This window comes from Schistocerca nitens, chromosome 3 (genome assembly GCF_023898315.1).
Source record: "Schistocerca nitens isolate TAMUIC-IGC-003100 chromosome 3, iqSchNite1.1, whole genome shotgun sequence".
Classification (NCBI taxonomy): domain Eukaryota; kingdom Metazoa; phylum Arthropoda; class Insecta; order Orthoptera; family Acrididae; genus Schistocerca; species Schistocerca nitens.
The window spans coordinates 166020222-166044711 of record NC_064616.1 but is presented as its reverse complement, the minus strand read 5'-3'; the positions used below and the strand labels follow the sequence as shown (position 1 = coordinate 166044711).

Sequence of the window (24490 nt, the reverse complement as noted above, 5' to 3'; positions counted from 1 at the left end):
GTCATTGATAGTTTGGAGGCATGTTAGTCTCAAATGTAAGTGGCCCAGTGTGTATACTGTAACCCTTCTGCCAATATGGAAGCATAGGGTCAGCATACATAACATATAACCAAGGAAGTTCAAACTTTTGCTGATGACTGTGCTTGATGACAAGTGTTCACCATTATGTACTGTAAGGAATAGCATTGATATCTCATCCCAATTATGTTCTACACCACAGTGTGTGCAGCAAATTTCATAAAGATAAGAAAGTGGATCAAATTAACATCCATCAAACAACAGTGAAAGAATGTCTTCAGATTAGTCAGTGTCTGTGTGTGTGGTGGCACAACTTTAGATGGCTACATAAATTTCCATGTCTTTCCATGTGGTAATACAATGCAAGTTGTAATGATAATGCCAGAAGTCATGACTGTCCTATGTGATAACAGCATTCATCCACAAAGAGCCTGTCTTATGGCAACAGTAAAGTTGGAAATACCAGGTTGGTCCCCAGACTTGTGTCCCATAAAGTCTATTTGGAATACTCTCGCAAGGCATCTTGTAGCCTTCTTGCAGTGCTTATACCCAGAGCTTTGTTGCAATGAGAAACATTGGACAAGAGGAATCGGTTAATCTTCCTATGGGTGTCAAAATGATTATCATTCATATCAGCATACACCATTATATGTTAAAAATTAATCTTCCTATGGGTGTCAAAATGATCATTATTCATAACAGCATACAGCATTATATGTTAAGTGTGGTCTATGTTGCTTGTGCTACACTGAACTGAGATTATCCAGTTATGCACATTTCAAATTTTTATTCATTTGGATTTCTTTATTTGTCTGAAACAGAGTGTTCATGTTTTATTCACACCATGTCATGTGTTACAATGGTAGCTACCATTGCCTTTGACACACACCTATTTGAATTATTTGACTATAACTATACATAACTGCAAACAGCCATTTATCAAATATTCATTTATTTCCACAAACCAGTTTTTGAGCCTCTCCAGGCTCATATTCAGAAGGGGCATGCAGAAGTAACATATTTACATCTGTAGAGTGAAGCTGGGAGATGGCACATACAAAAATAAATATGAAACTTATGCATACCCCCATCTGGAGATGAGCCTGAAAAGGACTGAAAACTAGTTTATAGAAATAAATAAATATTTTATAAGTGACTGGTTGCAGGTATCTGCATGCATATTTAATGAATATACAGTGATGGTGTTCTACAATATCTATAATTGGATAAGATTAATCTATTTGATTTATTATTATTTTCATATTCCCTGCAGCACATAAGTAGGTATAGTGTTTTGTTCATTTAGAGAACTTTAATGTTCAGAATATCCACAAGTTATACCTTGAATTACCACACAAAATAATTACAATGCACACCTCACAGTATCTAATTAAATTTGTCATAAAATAAAAGTTAAAGTTAAATAAGTGATGAGTGTTGTTACTTGCTTGACACTGAAACTTGCTTGACACTGAAAAGGTGTCATAATGTGTAGCATAAAGAATGTTGCTTAATTATTTTGCCTTAATAAGATAAAAATTGGTTGGTCCCTACTTTTTCACACAGTAGAAGTTAACAATTTGTATCTGCTGTTCAAATACTTTGATACCCTGGTAGACAGCTTTACTCACTGGAAGTGAGTACTGACTAACACCAAAACTGATTTTAAAAGTTGGAGAATAAGATTCATTGTTTCACACTGAAACATGTGGAATCTTTTAAACATATGATATTACATTCTACAGTTCAGTGCAATTTTTATAAGATATATCAGCTAAAGTTTAGGATTTCATACACTACCTTGCAGCACGTTTGTTGCTAAATCCAGCTCCAGCCTTTACATCATTGTAAACCTTAAGAATATCAGCGGAAGAAGACTGACGTAGCACAGAAACAAGAGTTCGAAACTTTTCTGCAGCATCAACAGTGACTCCATCTTTTGTAGAACTTTCAGCGGCATGTAGAGCAGCAGTAATAGCACTGCTTCCTCCAGGCACGCTTTCCAAAGCATGAGGTGCTTCAAACACTATTGACTTAGGGACTTTAAATGAAGCTAGAAAAGATCAAGTTTAAATGTAAAGGAGTGTTGCTCAATGAAGTTATATAAGATGTCTATGTCAGTTAATGCTTACCAGATATATCATATTTTATTAAAATCTATAAATTAAATAACATAAAAATGATAACATTTTTACAACTATTAAGATACAGTTATACAGGAAAGCAATATTTAATTATAGTTCAGCAGATTTGAAACACATTCTTCTCACAACATCATAAAGATAGACAATATGCACAGCATTAAAAGATCAAGAATGAAAAGAACATGATAGCAGCGGCTGACATTTCAGAAGTTCTAGATAATATAAAGAGAAAAAGTGACTTTTCTAAAAATCTGATTCCCACAGATTCTCTGACACAGTGTGTTAATTACAGCATTAATACCTATAGCATGTAAATACATACTGAAGTTTCATATCATCAAAAGTGGATGTATGAATACTTGCAGTTCTATTAGTACAATAAATATGGAAAAATTTTGTAAGTAATGGAATATTTTTTCTCTCAATTTATGTTAATTTGATGGATTAGCTGATTTAAAATTTAAAACAAGAGTTTAATATTCTGCTGACAATAAATATCTAATACAGGATGAAAGGTGTGATGGAATTTTTTGCACACTTTACAATGAGACAACTGCTGGCAAAAAAATTATTTCTTTAATAGTTGTAGACACCCAAGTTGTCTTCTTGCTAAATGTAGTTTATACCCAGACAGAACAGACTCAGATAAGGATTTATTCTTGGGAAAACTGCTAAACTGCACATTTTTATGTAAGAGGCACTTTGATTTTGAAGTTAAAGCAAGAACTCATTACTTGTGATGGACTGTGTTAAATACACAAGCAAATCATGCCAATATTTCCAACATAAGTGAGGCTCTGCTGTAATACCATATGGAGAAGTTAGGTATATGTTAAATAATATTTGTCACTAATGATCTGAAAATAATTTCAGTTACATTAACAAAGTAACTGGATTCAACTGCAATTAAATAATTGCTTTTAAACTGGCAGAGAAACTTTCTGTGAAACACAAATGCACATATTGCTTTTATAGTTCATAATCTAGAAAACAAAACACATATTTCAGAAAACTGAACATACCAAGTGGTGGAGCTGGTTGTGCATTGTGTGTGGTAAGGGTGAGTTTAGTTTCCACAGTGGTTTTGGCTCCATTGCCCTGGTTTGAAAATGGGCGGAAAAGATATGATTCACGACTGGTAGCACTGACAATTAATCCACCTTTAATCTGTTGTTCTACATGTAAATCTGCATCAAGCAATGGTGTAGCATGTAAGTCCTGAAACATATTCAAAATAATTCTAAAATGCTGCAAAAATTCCATAAAATATAAAACTGCTTTGATATGAGGTTCATATTATTTTTATTACAATAATATAGTAATCTTAGTCATATTTAATATACAATAAAATGGACTGATGACCGCTGGAGTTGAAGTGTTTAACTGAGAATGTATTTTTATATTTCTGGACAGAAGTACAAAGTTCTTTTGTAGGAGGTCTGTAAAACAAACTTTGTCTTGGTCAAAATTTCTAACCATAAGAAATGTCAAGTAACACCACGATTTTAAATGCACATAATGCAGATAATCATGTAGGAGTGCTAATCAAGAGATTACCTGAAGGCAATTACAGAGTTCACAGTCTCAAATTTATTTAAGAGTGAAGTTAAGGATATGCCAATGAGTACACTATGTAGTGTCCCTGATATGATAAATACCAAAAATTGTGTGAAAGTAAAAGAGTAAAATAAAACTTTTACTTACTGACTGTCCTGTAAATCGAGTTGATAGTATCTCTTGTATTAGATTCTCACGAGAAGCACATCTGTTTAAGTTCCTTGATTTTGAGATAACAGTCACATCACCACGTTGACTATGTCGGACATTTGTTGAGCAAATTCCAAATACATCCACCTGTTTTAACAGTAATAAAGACAAAAAATCTCACAACAAATAAAGGAAATGTTCTCTTGCATTATTACACAGATTGTAATAATATACACCACACCATAAATACTGAGAATTTGTATAACCAAAAAATACATCTCACTGACAACTTACCTCACTGGCTGATGAAGACTTTGTGTTTGGTATCTGAAGCAGTGAAAGTATAGCTCTTTTTATATTGAGACTGCTTTGGTTGTCACCTTCCTCAGAACACAGCTGCTTGTTGATAGAGTTCCCTTTGAAGTTTGCCAAGACTGGGTGTGCTTCGAGGTCCTTCAGGTTTGCATAGTTCTAGATAAACAAAAATGCAGGAGTAATGCATACATGACACAAATATGGTGCATCAGTACATGCTAGTTTGTAACTGACTGAAAGCAGAAGCAAAAATCATATTTACAGTGAGGACACGGTCAATACGCACAAAGCTAATGACACGCTCACAGATTATGTGTAAGTTAGTGTAGCTCACCATGCATTACAAAACTTATGGCTAATGAGCAGACTGATGGCATAACAATGTTGTCAGAATGAGTATGCTGAACTTTTCCTTTATTGATTGTTTTTTGTAGTATTTAACCAAATACTGATTGCAAATTCAGTTTACAAAATTACTGAAATTTGAAATGTATTGACAGTAGTTCTGTTGATGGAAATGTATGTTCTCATTTATGAAGATCACGAAAATTTAAAGATGGAAGGCTGGCATAGGACTCAAAGAGATAAACTTTCATCTGCAAGTTCATATATTTATCCAACAAATGTTGTAAATCTTTGTATCACAAACTTGACCAAAAATAAAAATTGCCAGCTCACTTTAAATATAAGAATGAATCGGAAAAATGGCAGCAAACATTACATGCAGATGGAAGAATAATAAAAAACAGAGGAGAAATGGCTTTCTTTCTCTCTGATAAAACAATGCAAGTTGTATGTGAGTGAGTGATCTACAAGAGCACAACAAACACGCAATAATTTCTGTTCTTCACCATTTGCCTAGTTTGAAAGCATTTTGGCATTTCATTGTTTTGAATCTAAGAAATATGTTATTCTATATGTAACACTGGATTTTCACTACTAGCGTTTTGTTTTGCTTTATGTTTGTAAATGGAGGACGTTTATGGAAATCAGCAATTGTTTCTTTATTTTTAAGTTTTACACAAATGAGGTGCTCTAGCTAATTTAATACACATGAAATGCAAATAATGTGTGTGTGTGTGTGTGTGTGTGTGTGTGTGTGTGGTTTCCCCCCCCCCCCCCCCCCACCACCAACAATACTAGATAACAAACAACAAATCGTTATAATCTACCTGTAGTTTGGCGCCACAGTCATATAATACTGTTTATGTGAATGTTTCATAATTTGACACTAAAGACTGTTAATTCTATTGTACAATAACGATGACATATTAGTAAATTTGATAGTGTGGCTTTAGATAATGGTGCCTGCACATGTAATGACCATTTCTGGTGATCATTTTATGGCGAAGTTGCTAAATGTGTGTCAGACATGTTTGTTTTATTTTTTCCCAGACATTTTATGAATATATTCTCATTTATATGCTGTGACACCTGTATTACATAATTAGGTTTAATATATTTCAATGATGACTTCTTTTATAGAATTCTAATCATGGGTAACATTGTGGTACTTGAAAATGGCCAAAATCCTGACTGTACAATAGAGTAAACAATCTATACAGCCAAATGCCAGAACTTTCATTTAAATAATAAATCATGAATTTTTATAAGCAAACTTAGTTTTCTCAGGAACTGAGGAAAATCAGTGTGAACTCATAAAAAAATAGTCAGAAAGATTGAGGTGTTACAGCAAAGGGCACACAGAACATTGGATATGATAATGAAGCATGGAAAGTAAGACTGACATGAAGGATCAATTAGTAACAAATTCTAGGAGAGAAGATATTTTCTGCTGGTAGCAGCATGGCAGTATTAAGTCTATTATGTAGACTGCAGGTTGATGAGAAGAAATAGCAGAGGTAAGGTAGGACAAGAGAGAAAAGTAACAACCTGGGAGGGTAGTAATTGCAGAAGAAGAGATTTTAGGAAAGAATGGGGGGTAAAAATATAGTCAATGAATGTATCAATAGAATTAAAAATAAAACAAAAAGAAAAGTACATCTGCAATATACATGATGTACATGAAAACCAAGCATTAAAGGAAGACATGGAAGCCATTCCTGAGAACTGTCTCATTAAAAATTAAATTTGTGACTATATACATACAGTTTGGAAACAAGGCCTATTCTTTCCACAAATGTGTACATGGCTAAGCATATTATGTTTAATGTTATTTTTTAAATGTTTTTGAGAACATTATTCTTGAAGAATCAAGTCTGCTGAGATCACTAGTAATTGTTTTTAATACTGAGATTGGTTTCAGCAGATCTACACTGTGCTCACTGGATTCTTGTAACATGATTAGATGTACTTGCTTGTTACAACACTGAAAGTCACACAGTGATGTCACGTCAAATTGTCTGAGACCTCAGTGGCGCCATCAGTACAACATGTCATATGTTTTAATTGTGAGTTATTTTATTTGTCACATGCTGTTCTCTGCCACTTTTTATTACAATTTGATGAAACATCACTATGTGACTTTCAGTGTTGTAACAAGTATGTACATCTAATAATATTACAAGATCTGATGAGGATAGGGTAATTCTGTCAAAACCAGTCATAGTAATAAAAAGAATTGCTAGTGATTTTGGTAAACTTGATTCTTCAAGAATACTACAACCTTCAGATAGCCCCCAATGAATGACGCAATGTCAAACATATATAAATTTTTGAGAATACCAGGTCTACTGTTGGTGGGAATTTTATTTTACTACAAATATACATTAGTGACTCCTTCTATGTCGCCTCCATATCTGAGTGTACAGTGCTACTGACTGCCAGACAGAGGACCCGGGTTTGATTTCCAGTACTGCCAAGGACATATCCTCGGTGGGAGTACATGAATAGGGTGCATTCAGCCTTGTGATGCCTATCGAGGAGCTACTTTTCAAGTAGCAGTGGCTTCAGGCCATGAAAACTGGCACCAGCTGGGAGACCCATGAGCTGACCCTTCGCTCCTCCTTACCGCACCCAATGACACCACTGGTTGAGGATGACATGGTGGCTGGCCGGTACCAATGGGCCTGCCACAGCCTGAGGATGGAGTGTTAACTGCTTCTATGATTTATGATAAATTATGTCTGTCTGTAGAATAAATACATCAATAAGCTGCACATAACTCTGAAAGTTCAGATGTATAGCCAAAATGTAGTTGCCTGTAGCTTCATTATTTGTTTATGTAAAATATATACCATGTGTGTGGAGGAATAAGCGTAACATAAATATAGTTTAAAGATTATGAGCAGAACTGTGTGCCAGAATTACAGATATCTAAATCATTGCTGGTATTTCTTGATGTGTTATGGATTACACCGAATTCTCAGTCGACTTCAAGCTGGAATTTAAAATAATGCACAGTAATTTTGGTGAAAGAGTCAACAGCATCCCTACCTTTGAGTCTGGACCATTGATTGTGACACCTCGTAGCCTCAGAACTCTGTTACACTCATCTGCAACACTTAAATCAGCTGTTGCTTTCAGTTTCAGTCGAACCGGTTCACCCTGTGTACCTGGTAAACTTGTCAATGTTGTTCCTTCAAAGCTGTAGGTGTACGTATGTCCTTTTTGATACTGGAATACTGATGATTGAGCTGCTGAAACAAACATATTGTGTTTTATTCTCCATAAAAGATAGAAATCTACATGATTTAAGTAGCAGGGAAATGGAATGGAATTTTATTAAATATGCCTCACGAATAAATTAGACAGCCTTGGAATTACAGTTGTTCCTTTGGAGTAGCCTTTGAGTAAAAGGATTTGCCTATTTGTCTGGAATAATGAATGTCATTATATACTTAATGGCTACTTTAATGGAGAGTATACATCAATTTGTAGAAAAAAGGGAGCTGCAACATTAGTATACGATAAATCACACTACTGTAGTATAACCGAGCAAGGTGGCGCAGTGGTTAGACACTGGACTCGCATTCGGGAGGACGACGGTTCAATCCCGCGTCCGGCCATCCTGATTTAGGTTTTCCGTGATTTCCCTAAATCGCTCCAGGCAAATGCCAGGATGGTTCCTTTCAAAGGGCACGGCCGACTTCCTTCCCCGTCCTTCCCTAATCCGATGAGACCGATGACCTCGCTGTCTGGTCTCCTTCCCCAAAACCAACCAACCAACACTACTGTTGTATGAAGTAAACATCATTTTGTGGGAAAAATGGGACTGTAATATTACTATAAGATAAATCACACTGATACAATTATTTTTTTGAATTGTTGTGCAGTAGTAGCAACCTTCGAGTTACCTGAGCTAGGGATTTGACTGTGACTGACTTAGCAACACATACTCCATGTAAAGACATTCACATATTTGAAGAGTGTTTTCTAAATCAAACCATGCCTCACTAAAGACAGAAAAAAACATTATAAATATCTGACAGTCTTTGAATATGACATGGTTGGTAAGAAAACTCATATTTTTCTATTAACTGGCCACAAATGTGAACCACTATGTCAAACCATGATAATATTTAGAAGTATGAATTCAGTAGAGTCACTTATTTATTTTCTTGAATTGGCCTACTGAGGATCACATAAACGACTTATATCTTCTTTCTTTCCTCCTCTCTCTCTTTCCAGTAGTCCTTTATTACTACCTGAGTTTTTCTGTTCTTTCTTCTATCCACATTGTGCCTGTCTTTTTGTTTGTTTCCTCCTGAAGGCCTTGAAACTTATTTACTTTTGCTCCATACTTTTTCCTTTTTCCTATTTCTTCCGCCATATTTCCATTTCCCTAAGGTCTGCTTCAACTTCCCTGATCCACATAATTGTTTTTGTTAAAAAAGTTAAAAATTCTTTTTGTTATTATGTTGTCATCTCTCCTTTTTAGATGTCCATAGAATACAACTCTTCTCTTCCTCTTTGTGTCTTAATATTGGTCCTATTCCTTCATAAATTTCTTTATTGCTTCTTAATTTCCATTTCCCATTGTCATATTTTTGTCCCAAGATTTTCATTATTATTTTCGTTTCCTTCTTTTCTATTTCACCTAACTGCTTGGCTGTATTTAATGAAAGGTATCCTGAAGCATAGACTTTCTTGACAGTGTTGTGGTGACAGAGTTTTGCATTTATGGAGGTAAATTTCTTGTTATACAGCTTTTTTGTTAACTGAAAAGCCATTTCCATTTTCCTCACCATTGCGAAGTTAGCTTCTTTGTCCAAACCATTTGGTTGTATTACTTCACCTAGATATTTAAATTTTGTATTTTATTCTTGTGTAACCAGTTTCCATGTATCTTAGTGCCTCCTTTGCATCTGTCATATACACTGTTTTTTCAAAAAATGTACATTGGTCTGTTTTTTTGAAACTATTTACTGTAGGAGATTTAGCTAAAATAGCAAGATCATCAGCAAAAGCTAAACAATCAATGTCTTGTAAGAGTGACACTAATTTGTTGTCAGCTCCAAACTCTTTGTCCGTAGCTCATGGCCTAGTGGCTAGCATTGCTACCTCTATATCACGGGGTCCCGGGTTTGATTCCTGGCCGGGTTGGGGATTTTCTCTGCCTGGGGACTGGGTGCTTGTGTTGTTCACATCATTCCATCATCATTCATGAAAGTGGCAAGACTGGACAGTGTTCACATTGGGAATGTGTACGGGCACAGTTGAGCGCCCCACAAACCAATCATCATCATCATCATCATCATCCAAACTCTTTTAAGGTGTTGAACAATGTCTCCCTGTCAACTGAATCATAAGAGTTTTTGAAGTTTACAAGTGTTATATAAATGCTTTTGGCTCTCATTTACATTGCTTATTTTTATACATCCAATCATCGTTTTAGAATCACATACAAATTTTCATGATAATATAATGGAAATCAATAGCTCAAAATGTACATATACACAGAATACATAAGTATGCTTTATGAGGATAGGACAAGTGGTTGTTTGGCCATGGCCTTGATGAAGGAACCATCCCAGCATTTGCCTGAAGTGATTTAGAAAAACCATTGAAAATCTACATCAGATTGGCTGGACACAGAAAACTATATCCTCCTGAATATGAAGTCAGTGTCTCAACAGCTGCACTCCCTCATTTCGTTGGTACCTATTGTACAATGTTCTTTGGTTTACACACAGCTGGCTTCAGGTAACTTGTAACATAAATTATAATATGTGAAGAGTTCTTCCTATACAACATGAAGACTACAATAGTTTAATATGTAGTATCTGAGAGAGAAAAGTGTGCCAGCCCTGAAATGACTTTGTACACTGGACTGTCAGCCATTTAACCAGTACCAGTATACTTGCTAGCCTCACTATGTATTCTATGACAGTTTTCCACACACACTTACGCAAATGCTACACTAATCCCTCACTTATTTCTCAGAAACACAATACACAAACAATAAAAATGTGAAAATACACAGAATAAAATTTACCTGATATGTAGTTGCCTTATGTGACACTCCTTCATGTTAAATTAAATGAATATGTGGCAACATGACTTCATGTGGATGCAAAAAATAATAAATGTCAATAGCTGATTTGTGGAGGACTCAGAGAACTTCACAAATCTCATTTGTCATCTTCATTTCCCATTCATTCAACATCAAGCTGGGTTGGGACATAAGGTACTTCTCCACTTTCCACCCTCTTTCCATCATTCATCTTCTGTGACTGTTTTGTTCCTAGACAGGTTTCTCCTTAAAATGGTCTTGATCAAGTTAATCCATCTTGCTCAGGGTATCCCTCTTGCTCTCAAACTTGGCCTCCAGCATTCATTTTGGTATTTTTCCATCATCCATTCTCTTTACATGTCCAAACCATTTTAACCTACTCTCCTCAGTTATATCATCCAACTTGCCTACTCCAATTTCCTTCCTAATTTCTCAATCTGTCCCTCCTCATTTTCCCTAACATACTACCTGGGAATTTCATTTCACTTGCTTGGATTCTACTCTGTTCTCTTCTTGTCATCATCCAGGTCTCCAATGCATACATTAGTACAGGTGTAAAGCATGTCTTTCCCTTCCCCAGACTATGCGCCTCCTATACTGATAAAATGCATGGTTCTGTTGAACCCTTTTGCTGGTTTCTGCCTCTGTTCTTGCATTCTCACACTACCTAAATATTTAAAGTTGTCCACAATTTCAATATCCTGTCTTTTAATGTGAATTTATCCTTTACGTATTCTGTCTCCTCCAGTTACCACCACAGTGCTCTTCTCTAAACTGCATTTCATTCCATATTTCTTGATTTTTTTCATTTAAGATTTCTAGATTTCCTGTACATAATTACTATTAGTACCCCACAATACAGTACCATTGACAAATAACAATAACTTTATCTCCCTTCCTCTATGACCTTTTTTTTTGTATCTTTTATGATTTCACCCATAACCATTATAAATAGTAATAGCAACACCACACTTCCTTACATCAGCATTGTAACATTCCTAAACCAGTCAGTCCTTCCATCTTGGGTCTGGACACAGTGAAGTAATTGTCATACACTGAAGAATTTTAATTTTTTGTTTTCCAGCTATCTTTCAATTCAAGGTTTCCCATACCTTTTCTCTGGGGACACTATTCGATGCCTTCACTGTGAATAAATGTCACTATCAGATCTTTTTGGTACTTCCAATGCCTTTCCACCAATTGTCTCATACTAGAGATTGGGTTCACTGTCGATCTACCATGTCAAAAGCCATACTGCTCCTCTTCTAACTGACCTCCCACATTTCCCCTCATTCTTCTTTCCCAGTATCCTCTCAATTATTTTTGCTACTTATAATGAGTGTGAACCCTCGATAATTATTACATTGTTTTCTCCAGAATGAATTTTCACTCTGTGATGGGGTGTGCACTGGAACCCTTGATACTTATCACATTCTTTTCTCCAGAATGAATTTTCACTCTGTCAGTAGAACACTTGCCCATGAAAGGCATAGGTACCAGATTGGGGTCCCAGTCTGGTACATAATTTTAATGTGGCTCGAAGTTAAATACTTTTATGTCTCCCTTCTTGGACATTGGAATTCTTCAGGCACACATTTTTGAGTCCATATACCTCTTAGCAATCTCTACAACCACTGTAGCCCAGTATATTCAGCTGCCTTTATCATCTCCGTGATGATTTCATCCATACCAGCTGCCTTTCCCATTGTCATTCTTCTACTTCCACTTCAGGCATTGCCGGCCGAAGTGGCCGTGCGGTTAAAGGCGCTGCAGTCTGGAACCGCAAGACCGCTACGGTCGCAGGTTCGAATCCTGCCTCGGGCATGGATGTTTGTGATGTCCTTAGGTTAGTTAGGTTTAACTAGTTCTAAGTTCTAGGGGGCTAATGACCTCAGCAGTTGAGTCCCATAGTGCTCAGAGCCATTTGAACCATTTGAACTTCAGGCATTATAATATCACTCTCTTCTTCCAGGTAACAAATCTCTCATCCTCAAAACTTTCCTTGACTAATATCATATAAAAAATTATATTAGACAACAGATAAAGCAGAAATGTAAGCATCCAAGAGATTTACTTGAACTGCAGCTCTAGGGGACATTTGAGTGACTTAACATTCACATAGACTATAGCACTATGGAACATCTGTATGGCTTCACATTGGCCTAGATTAGACCACATTCACACAATTGAAGAATCTATGGCATGCCATATAATTTCTGCAATTTTCCCCAAGTTCACACTTTCAGGTCTCGTTTATTTTTTTAATTTTTAAGGGTTTCTCTTTCCTCCTAACAATTTCTATTGTTTCCAATCATCACTAAACATTCTCTATGATTCCATTGTGTTTAGAGAGCCTTATAAGGCCTAGTACAGTTACTTCAAAAACAAAACAATATTGTTGAGACTACAGTGTCATAATACTTTTGAAATTCTTTATTTCGCATTCTGCGAACTGGGGATACTTTGCATCGTGTCCCAAATGGTTTTCCTTGTAATCTGGTGAGCAAAATACTAATCAATAGTTGATAATTCACCTTTGGTTCGATAGTTGAGATTGCTTAACTCAATTCTGGAGGTCTTTATTGTACCCAGAATGCTTGGATTTGTAATAGTGTGTTGTGGGAATATTGCATCTATTTCTTCTGTAATTTTGATGTTAATAGTTTCATGTAGTTCTGACACCTGAAAGCATATCTAAGATAAGAAAAAAGTTTATTTGACTCACAGTACTTTTAGGATATCTGTATCATAAAATGTCTCACTGTAAGTTACCACGGAAAGGCACAGTTCAAGTAAGTATAAATTCCTGCCAACATTTAGGTTGCATTGGGGTGAACTGATTAGAAATAATACTGCACCACAGGCTGTACATGTGTTTTTTCTGTGGTTTGTTAGTTCTACAGCCTTTTCTTCGGCTGTTTCATTACTAACATACTGACAAATCATAATAGAATACCTGGAATTTGTTGTTATGCAGAATATTCTTTGGAGGTGCTGGATAAATGTTTGATGCAATTATAAAATGAATAATGTCAACAAGGGCTGCAGAAATCCATTTCAGCATACCTAGGCAAACAATAGTTAATGAGGTAAACAGATATCATTCTCTGAAGACTGGAAAGCCAACTGTCTTGTGTTGCCCATGAAAACAATTCCACAGGATTTGCTGAAGCACTAACTGAGAACTCTATTTGTGTTGGGAAAGAGAATGAATTGAAAAAATGGTAATAAAAGGAGAGAATACATTGCTACTGTAAGAAGTCCAGAATCTCAATCAAGAAATCAAAGTCAGCAACTGCTCTGAGAGTCAACTCAGCTAGAGTTTATGGAGATGGAATTTCTGTAAGTTTACTTCCTCTGAAGAAAATAAGTGTGGAGTTTGCAATTTCCACATATGAAAATGGACTGTTTCAAGGAAAAATAGTTAAATGTAACAACGAAGTTGTGATTTTTACCATGCAGACATCAAATAAAGATTGAAAGTGGCCCACGAGTGCTGATAATTTAATTTATGGTTAGGAAGATATTTTTTGGTTCATTAAACCACCTACACAACTCAGCAATGCGTGAATCATACGAAATTTGGTTATGAATTGAATTGTGATAAGTTTTTATTTTTTTAAAAAAAGTCTCTAATTTTAATAATTTTGTGGTTTTTGTATCTGTAATAAAGGCATTTATGTGTGTTAATAAACTTTTTCACATACTTCAGATGGCATATGTTGGTGAATATGGTACAAAGTAACCTTGGCAAGTGACAAATTTGCACCCCATCCATTCCTGGTTCTATATTCCATGGAACCTTTAAATTGGTGAAAAGTATCCTCTTCCTATGAGGATACTTAGCACCATATTTTTTGGGTGTATAAGGAAAAAATTAGAAATTTATAATGATCAGGCTCTATACAGCTGCTTTAACCTACTCTTAAAAGTATCCATGCCAGAAGGAAATCTGTCCATCCAATATGGGAGAGTGGAGAGCATTTGAAGAAGTGTCAGAAAAAAGTGGTGCAAAGTATACCTGGTTTACGGTATATCATTAATACAAATTATTTATCTCCTTTCAGCACTGTAGCAGCAGCTGGGGCAGTCATAGTCGTAGTAGCAGTAGTAGTTTCAATTATCTGTAGGGCACTTTTAAACTGTCATAATTTAGGAAAACCACATAAAACCAAAATTGGGATATTTAAGCGTATTCATGTGTTCAAACCTGGTCTCATCTCTAGACCACAGGCCCTACTTTATTAATTGTAATCCCCTTGAAACTGTTTATGAGTCAGCATTTAATGTATCTCATCTGCTGCTGAAAGGTAAAGCAGACCACACAAAAATCTAGATAAACATTACTTGATATGCACACTTAAGTCTGAGAGATCTGTGAGCGATACACCCATCTACACAATAAGTTAATCACGAACTGGTTTGACAAGCAACATTTAAAAAAAAAAAATACACTTGTCCTTTCAGTCACTGTGAGAGCATATGTCCATTGTCCAATATGTTTAGTATTGTACTATAGTGCATAGCTTTCCATTTTAATGGGAGGGACAATCATATACACATTACACGTATCAATGTGCTGCACTTGTCAACCAATTTTGGATTGCTACTTGTCAGTTTTCGTCTCATTTTGGGAATTTCTACCTCTTGCAGTGTGTGTGCGTATTTATTATCACAACAGAGTAAATGATTCAAGTTGTCCCTTTTTGTCCCTTCCTTCTCTAAGTATATTACGCTATGAAATCATCTCTAGACCACAGGCCCTACTTTATTAATTGTAATCCCCTTGCCTTGGCATTTACATAAGAACGAAAAAATTTTGCTGTTTGTGTGTGTGTGTGTAACACAAATGATACCGATACACTGTCCTTCCCACTTCATTTACTTGTTCGATTTGTACAAGTATTGTGTGCATTCTGTCATCACAAGTTTCATCCAAAAGGCGCAATCCAATGACCTTCCTCATTTCTTTTCTACGTTACCATGCCGCCAGCTACTGTATTTTGGCGCACCCAACCCAGTCAAGCGATAGTAGACAGATAGCAATGTGTTCAGCACGTCTTCGTACCGGAACTCGTAAACAAAACCGTACCACACGGAGTTGGAGATTACAGAATCGAATCTAGAATAGAATAAATTTATTTGCATGTTCAATGAAGGTATTCTTCGCACCAAAGAGATGGACTCTACCTGCTTGCTTCGCACACACTATGGAAAGCTAAGGTTGGTAGCTACGGAAAACAAGTGAATATCTGCCCGAAGTCTTAACGATTTCTATCGAAGCAGCTACTGCGCTACAGCCAATCAGCGCGCCATAACTCTTCGAGAGTGAACAAGTTAATAGGTACGATTTTCTCAGATTTCTTTTAGGTGGCAAAGCGAGTGGTGCTTACTGTGGTGTCACCGCCAGACACCACACTTGCTAGGTGGTAGCTTAAATCGGCCGCGGTCCAATAGTACATGTCGGACCCGCGTGTCGCCACTGTCAGGATCGCAGACCGAGCGCCACCACAAGGCAGGTCTCGAGAGACTGACTAGCACTCGCCCCAGTTGTACGACGACGTTGCTAGCGACTACACTGACGAAGCCTTTCTCTCATTTGCCGAGAGACAGTTAGAATAGCCTTCAGCTAAGTTAATGGCTACGACCTAGCAAGGCGCCATTTGTACCATTGCATGTATCTCAAGATAGTCTCACTTGTATCATCAAGAATGCTGTATACCAAAGGACGATATAAAAGTTAAGTGTTCTAGTAGCTACGTTCTTTTCTTTATCACATTCATTACGAATCCTGTTCCAGACTTCGCGCCAGTCGGCGTGTGTGTACGTGTGCCCTTTCGGCTACCCGTCACTGTGGACTGGCTGCCTTGTCAGTCCACTACACTTACCACTGAAGCTAGCAGCAACTGGCTGCCACCTAGGTCTGATGTGAGTATAAGATGAGTTAAACCTCAGAATTCAGTGCTGTAATCTTTCCTTTGCTACAAAATGTGCGCATTTCAGCATTTCATCTCTAACAACGACTCTCCCTCTCTCTGATCACCAAAAGTGAGACAGAAACATTAATTCCAATGCAGCATTGAGCAAAGTGAAGTCTACTGCAATCCTGACAGATGAAAATTTTTCTGCCTTGCTGTCAGTGAAATTATGTTTTTGTTGCATTAATAAATACACTAATGAGCTAAAAGATTATGACCACTGCCCACCACTAATTTCAATGAGCGTGAGAGTGGTGTTGCGAACACGTGACGCACTAGGAAGCAATGTAAGCGGTAGAGAGACGAGTGGATTGTCATTATAGCGAAGATGCGTGGGACCGGAAATGCATTAATCCACTGATACAAGCGCTTTTGACAAAGGGCACATTGTTCTGGTGCTGCGGCTGAAAACGAGAATTTCTGAAACGCCGAAGATGGTCGTCTGTTGGCGTACTACAGTCGTGAGCACCTATGGAAAGTGGTTGAAAGATGGTGAAATAATGAATAGGCCGTGTGGTATTGTACGACCACGTCTCATCACAAAACGCAGTGCTTGGAGGATCCGTGTAATCCAGGAAAGGCAGTGATCTGTGGTAGGTCTGACAATCCTGGTGCAGACACAAGTGTTTCAGAGCACCGTTCAAAGGCCATGGTTGAACATGGAGCACCACATCCCACGACCCCTACGTATTCCTCTGTTAACCCAACAACACTGTCAGTTATGATTGCAGTGGGCACAGCATCACTGAGTCTTCACTGTGGATCAATAGAAAAGTGTCGCCAGTCAAATGAGTCGCATTTTTTGTTACACCAGGTCGATGGTTGAGTCCTTACGCGCGGTTATCCAGGCGAATGGCTGCATGAAATATGCATCTTCCCAGAGATGTAGGCCAGTGAGGACGTAATTATGGTGTGCGGTACATTGAGTTGGGCTTCCATGGTATCTATGGCGGTAATCGAAGGCATCATGGCAGCAGTGAACTACGTGAACATTATTGCGGACCACCTGCATCGTTTCATGCTTGAAGTCTCCCCCTATGGCGATGACATGTACCAGGAGGATAACTGCCAATGTCGCAAGGTCAGAATTGTGCTACGGTGGTTTGAGGAGCATTATAGTGAACTCACACTATAACGTCTTGGTCAGGAAACGTGCTTGATCTGCACCCATTGCAACACATATTGCGTGCCAGCTACGTGGCCAAAACCACCATCCCATAATTGCAGGAATTGCTTGATCTGTGCATAGAGACCTGGTGCACACACACTTCTGGAAGGGCTTGTAGAATCCAAACCAAGCAGAATCGCTGCCGTATTGCGTTTGCACAGTGGACCAATACGCTATTAAACAGGTGGCCACAATGTTTTGGCTCATCGGTATATTGCGCTACCAGTATATCACAAAATAGTTTTTCTTATACAGCTTCTCAACAGATATTTCGTATGCTTGCCATTCATATACACTACTGGCCATTAAAATTGCCACACCACGAAGATGACGTGCTACAGACGCCAAATTTAACCGACGGGAAGAAGATGCTGTGATAGGCAAATGATTAGCTTTTCAGAGCGTTCACACAAGGTTGGCGACGGTGGCGATACTTAACAACGTGCTGACATGAGGAAAGTTTCCAACCGATTTCTCATACACAAACAGCAGTTGACCGGCGTTGCCTGGTGAAACGTTGTTGTGATGCCTCGTGTAAGGAGGTGAAATGCGTACCATCACGGTTCCGACTTTGATAAAGGTCGGATTGTAGCCTATCGCGATTGCGCTTTATCGATCGCGACATTGCTGCTCGCGTTGGTCGAGATCCAATGAATGTTAGCAGGATATGGAATCGGCGGAGTCAGGAGGGTAATACGGAGCGCCGTGCTGGATCCCAACGACCTCGTATCACTAGCAGTCGAGATGACAGGCATCTATGGCTGTAACAGATCGTGCAGTCACGTCTCGATCCCTGAGTCAACAGATGGGGACGTTTGCAAGACAACAACCATATGCACGAACAGTTCGACGACGTTTGCAGCAGCATGGACTATGAGCTCGGAGACCATGACTGTGGTTACCCTTGACACTTCATCACAGACAGGAGCGGCTGCAATGGTGTTCTCGACGACGAACCTAGGTGCACGAATAGCAAAACGTCATTTTTTCTGGTGAATCCAGGTTCTGTTTACAGCATCATGATGGTCGCATTCGTGTTTGGCGACATTGTGGTGAACGCACATTGGAAGCGTGTATTCGTCATCGCCATACTGACGTATCACCCGGCGTGATGGTATGGGGTGCCACTGGTTACACGTCTCGGTCACCTCTTGTTCGCATTGACGGCACTTTGAACAGTGGACGTTACATTTCAGATGTGCTACGACCCGTGGCGCTACCCTTCATTCGATGCATGCGAAACCCTACATTTCAGCAGGATAATGCACGACCGCTTGTTGCAGGTCCTGTACGGGCCTTTCTGGATACAGAAAATGTTCGACGGCCGCCCCGGCCAGCACATTCTCCAGGTCTCTCACCAACTGAAAACATCTGGTCAATGGTGGCCGAGCAACTGGCTCGTCACAATACGCCAGTCACTACTCTTGATGAACTGTGGTATCGTGTTGAAGCTGCATGGGCAGCTGTACCTGTACACGCCATCCAAGCTCTGTTTGACTCAATGCCCAGGCGTATCAAGGTCGTTATTACGGCCAGAGGTGGTTGTTCTGAGTACTGAAAATGGTTCAAATGGCTCTGAGCACTATGGGACTCAACTGCTGAGGTCATTAGTCCCCTAGAACTTAGAACTAGTTAAACCTAACTAACCTAAGGACATCACAAACATCCATGCCCGAGGCAGGATTCGAACCTGCGACCGTAGCGGTCTTGCGGTTCCAGACTGCAGCGCCTTTAACCGCACGGCCACTTCGGCCGGCTCTGAGTACTGATTTCTCAGGATCTATGCACCCAAATTGCGTGAAAATGTAATCACATGTCAGTTCTAGTATTGTACAATGAATACCCGTTTATCATCTGCATTTCTTCTTGGTGTAGCAATTTTAATGGCCAGTAGTGTAGCTCAAATTTGGTATTCTAGGAACTGTCTTGACACTGTGGATCTCGGGATATTGAATTCTCTAAGGTTTTCCCAAATGTAATGTCCCATGTGTCTAGCTGCAACTACCATTCCGCGTTCAAGGTCTGTTAATTCCCGTCGAGCGCCCATAATTACGTCGGACACCTTCCCATATGTATCACCTGAGTACGAATGACAGCTCCGCCAATGCACTGCCATTTTATACCTTGTGTACGCGATACTACTGCCATCTGCATATATGTGCATATAACTATTCCATGACTTTTGTCGCCTCAGTTATGGCAGAGGGTACTTTCCATTGTACCAGTTACTACGGCTTCTACACGTTCCATTCGCATATGGACGCTCTCGGAAAGAATGATTGCTCAAATGCCTCTATGCACGCTGTAATCGATCTAATTTTGTCTTCAAGGTACCTGCTGGAGCGATATGTAGAGCCAAGGTCGTCCACACCTGGAAGCAAGAGGTGGGCACCCCCTCTGGCTCTCAGGCAAAGGAAAAAATGTAGAGTAGTCAGGTGTTATTCTTTCAAGAAAATGATTTAAAGACCTACAGGTGTGCCCCCCCCCCCCCCTACTCACTACAAACTATTAAACTGTTGTATGGGCGGCCTTGCGTAGAGCGTCGTCGTATGTTTCTAAATTCTTCACTCATTACTGGTTAGTGAAACTTTTTAAGTAGACTTTAGTAGCGTTGTATCTTTGAAACTCTTATCAAGATCTGAGTGAATATTTGTGGAGCTTTTTTCAGACAGCACTTCATTATAGATAACTCCATAATCTGTGAAAAGCCTAAGCTTAATATAAATATTACCTGCATGGTCATTAACAGACAACATTAGCGGCAAGTGACTCGACGCACGTCCCTGGGACACAGCTGAGCTTACTTCTACACACGATACGGCATTGACCCCCAATCCGATATAACTTGCTACGTCCTCCCTACCAAGAAATCCTCAGTTAAGTCGCAAAATTCGTTTGATGCCTAATAAATCGTCTTTTCGTGAATAAGCGTCGGTGTGATGCTGACTCAATTCCTTTTCGGTAGTCAGGAAAGCTGCGAAAAGCAAGGGTTGACACGATGTTTTCGTAAGCCACGTACGCTGCCCTTGAGGAGGTCGTTCTGTTAGAGAAACCTCATTAAGTCTGAGCTCAGACTGTGTTTAAGATTCTACAAGATTTGGATGGCAAAGATACTGGACGATAGTTCTGTGGATCACTTCTGCTACCCTTCTTGTACGTGGGAGTGACCTGTGGTCTTGTGCTATCGTCCAGCTGCTGGACATACACTATATGATCAAAAGTATTCGGACACCCGAAAAACATACCTTTTTCATATTACGTGCATTGTGCTGCCATCTACTGCCAGGTACTCCATATCAGCGACCTCAGTAATCATTAGACATCGTGAGGCTGCAGAACGGGGCGCTCCGCGGAATTCACGGGCTTCGAACGTGGTCAGGTGATTGGGTGTCACTTGTGTCATATGTCTGTACGCGAGATTTCCACACTCCTAAACATCCCTATGTCCACTGTTCGCGATGTGATGGTGAAGTGGGAACGTGAAGGGACACGTACAGCACAAAAGCGTACAGGCCGACCTCGTATGTTGACTGACAGAGACCGCCAACAATTGAAGAGGGTCGAAATGTGTAACAGGCTGACATCTATCCAGACTATCACACAGGTATTCCAGACTGCATCAGGATCCACTGAAAGTACTATGAGAGTTAGGCGGGAGGTGAGAAAACTTGGATTTCGTGGTCGAGCGGCTGCTCATATGCCACACAACACGCCGGTAAATGTCAAAACGACGCCTCGCTTGCTATAAGGAGCGTAAACACTGGACGATTGAACAGTGGAAAAACGTTATGTGGAGTGACGAATCACGGTACACAATGTGGTGATCCGATGGCAGTATGGTGAATGCCCGGTGAACGTCATTTGTCAACAGTAAAATTCGGAGGCGGTGGTGTTATGGCGTGGTCGTGTTTTCCATGGAGGGGGCTTGCACCCCTTGTTTTGTGTGGCACTATCACAGCACAGGCCTACATTGATGTTTTAAGCCCCTTCGTGCTTCCCACTGTTGAAGAGCAATTCGGGGATGGCGATTGCATCTTTCAACACGATCCAGCACCTGTTCATAATGCACGGCCTGTGGTGGCGTGGTTACACGACAATAACATCCTTGTAATGGAGCGGCCTGCGCAAGGTCCTGACCTGAATCCTATAGAACACCTTTGGGATATTTTGGAACGCCGACTTCGTGCCAGGTCTCACCGACCGACATCGATAGCTCTCCTCAGTGCAGCACTCCGTGAAGAATGGACTGCCATTCCCCAAGAACCTTCCAGCACTTGATTGAACGTATGCCTGTGAGAGTGGAAGCTGTCATCACTATATTGAATTGCAGAATTACCGATGGGGGGCGCCACGAACTTGTAAGTCATTTTCAGCCAGGTGTCCAGATACCTTCGATCACATAGTGTATTTATCTTACATGGGATCTATTGTATATTGTTGTTGAAAGAGGGGTAGCTCAACCGTAAATTCTGTTTAGAATTTGATAGGGATTACATTTGTTCAGTTTTAGCGATTTCAGCTCTTTCTCAATGGCAGTGACACTGACGCCTGTACCACTCATTTTTGCCGTGGCACGAGAATTGTGCTGGGGCAGTACTACAGGGATTTCCACTGTAAAAGGTACATATGAAAACGCAGTTTAGCTCTAGATCCACTTCACTTATTTTTAGCACCCTCTGACTTCCACCTACTCCCATACGTAAAGAAAACTGTGCCTGGTAACGTCCTGTGTACAATAAATAGAGCGTCGCAAACGCGGACGAATACGTTTCATATCTTCCAGAAACGCACTTTTTGGATGAAATTACTCATTGGAAAAACCTTGGACAACTTGCGTCGACCTAAATTGGGACTGTATCGAAAAACTGGAAATTAAGTGCATTTTTGTCCCAATAAATACGATCTTACAAGGGCGTACGCAGGATCTGAACTAGCGGTGGGGGGGGGCAGGTCATACTAGTCTCAGGAAACAAGGACTCGAGACAACATACAGCACTTCTTATTAAATAAAACAGTAAACCAGTGAAAAACTGCTTTTAGTAAACATTTTAAATACAAGAATGCACTTGTACAATCCGAGAAAACATGCAGCATTTCTTATTAAATAAAACAGTAAACTAGTGAAAAACTGCAAATATCTTCTAGGGGGGGGGGCAGCTGCCCCCCCCCCCCTTCCCCTCGCTGGGTACGCCCATGCGATCTTACACTACAATTCACGTTGCCTTCGTGCGTCATGGACAACCTGCACGTCCAAGACTGCGTTTGAATGCAGTGCTGATGGAACTTGCTATGTAAAATTTCAGTGTGAGCAAATGGTACGTCAAAGGCAGCAGCTTGAAATACACTGTTAACGTACTGGGCGGAAGTGTTGAAAATTGCGGATGACAGTCGGGGATAAGCACTGTAAGAATACTGATGCCGGTAGGGTCGCGCGGTCCAGCGTTACGTCCCAACCTACGTTCATGGACCAAATTTGCTCAGTTTTTAGTACATGAAGATCTAAGATAACAAAAAAAATTGATAATTGTTTCAAAGCTGAATAAATTTTATTAGAAGTTACGTAGGATAATTCAAATTCCTAGTTCTAGGAAGATATTATTTACTTTTTTAGTAAATTGATAGTGTTTATGTTTAGCATTACCAGAGTAAAACAGAAAATACTTACGTGTGCATTGATGGTTGCAGTCCCCCGCAACTGAAACAGAAAAGAATTTTTTTCAGTTTGTAGCAATCATTGTATTTCTTATCGCTAACTTAATACACTCTACTATTTATTTCATTTGCAGCTGTTAATGAAAGTATAAATCCTTCGATTCTTGTATAAAGTGATATAAAGATCTGTGCTTATGTAATTGTGGTATTAAGCAACTATCAGACGTCATTTTCATTTGACATATTCGGACGATTTTTTATCAAAATATGTCGATTTCTACGACTTGCTCACGAGCAATAGCGTTACTCAGAATGAGACAATGTAGGGAGAGGGGGGTTACACCTAGATTGGTTTGAGTGCCAAGCTCTTCTTTGTCCCTATTTCCTCTTCGAATCTACGGAATTCCGGCTTAGGTTTCCGAGTATTCGCCCGTTTGTTACTTTCCGCTTCCAGCCGTCAGACTGATCTACGACACGTATTAAGAGTTACTCAATCTAAAAGGTAAAAAAAAAAAAAGCTTGCGTACCATCCGTCTGGTGGTCATCAGATTCCTGTTTCGCTCGTGCAGCGCGAATGCGAGGCACTAATGAAGAATGAGTCCAACATTCACTTAGAACAGATGAAAGAGGAAAACACGTTAATAAGTACATTTTAGGCTATTGTCGATGTGATGAAAAGCAGCTTCGCTGCGTCTCTTCGTTCTAACAGGAAAGTACTTATCCATAGTACCTGAGGAAGAGGAAGCTGGTTTGAATGCTGTCGGTGGGAAGTGTTTCAACAACAGAAATTGGCATGAAAGCTCGAGAATAAGTGTCTGATTACCATAAACAGCGCCAACGCAATAGACTGAATTTCGAACCTCTCCGAAACCGCACGCATAATGACGTCACAAACCACCCTTACTGGCGATTAATGTTTCGGATAGGGACTTTTAGCGAGAAAATTTCACTGGTTCATTTTTGAAATGAGTGTTTGGTGGCACAGGGGATCAGCCTTCATCTTCAGTAGTGCAAACGTGGTGATATAATTTACACATAATAATCACGATCATTTACTCCGAACGATTACACTAAGGAAAGAATCACACTCATT

The 24490-nt window shown here is 39.3% G+C and overlaps 1 protein-coding gene across 4 annotated transcripts in view; it reads right to left on the bottom strand.

The window, feature by feature from the left end:
- The window catches only part of LOC126248105 (apolipophorins), a 136840-nt gene that overhangs the window by 96132 nt on the left and 16218 nt on the right, over window positions 1–24490 (bottom strand). For 2 of the 4 annotated variants that reach the window (XM_049948777.1, XM_049948779.1), the window contains exons 2-7: window positions 23411–23440; window positions 7581–7780; window positions 4164–4340; window positions 3867–4016; window positions 3185–3380; window positions 1819–2071 (exon numbers count right to left, since the gene is read on the bottom strand). In XM_049948777.1, the coding sequence (XP_049804734.1) occupies window positions 1819–2071; window positions 3185–3380; window positions 3867–4016; window positions 4164–4340; window positions 7581–7780; window positions 23411–23440 (1006 nt within the window). Of the gene's footprint in view, window positions 1–1818; window positions 2072–3184; window positions 3381–3866; window positions 4017–4163; window positions 4341–7580; window positions 7784–23410; window positions 23441–24490 lie in introns of all 4 variants that reach the window. The other 2 variants (XM_049948776.1, XM_049948778.1) reach the window with 1 other exon arrangement.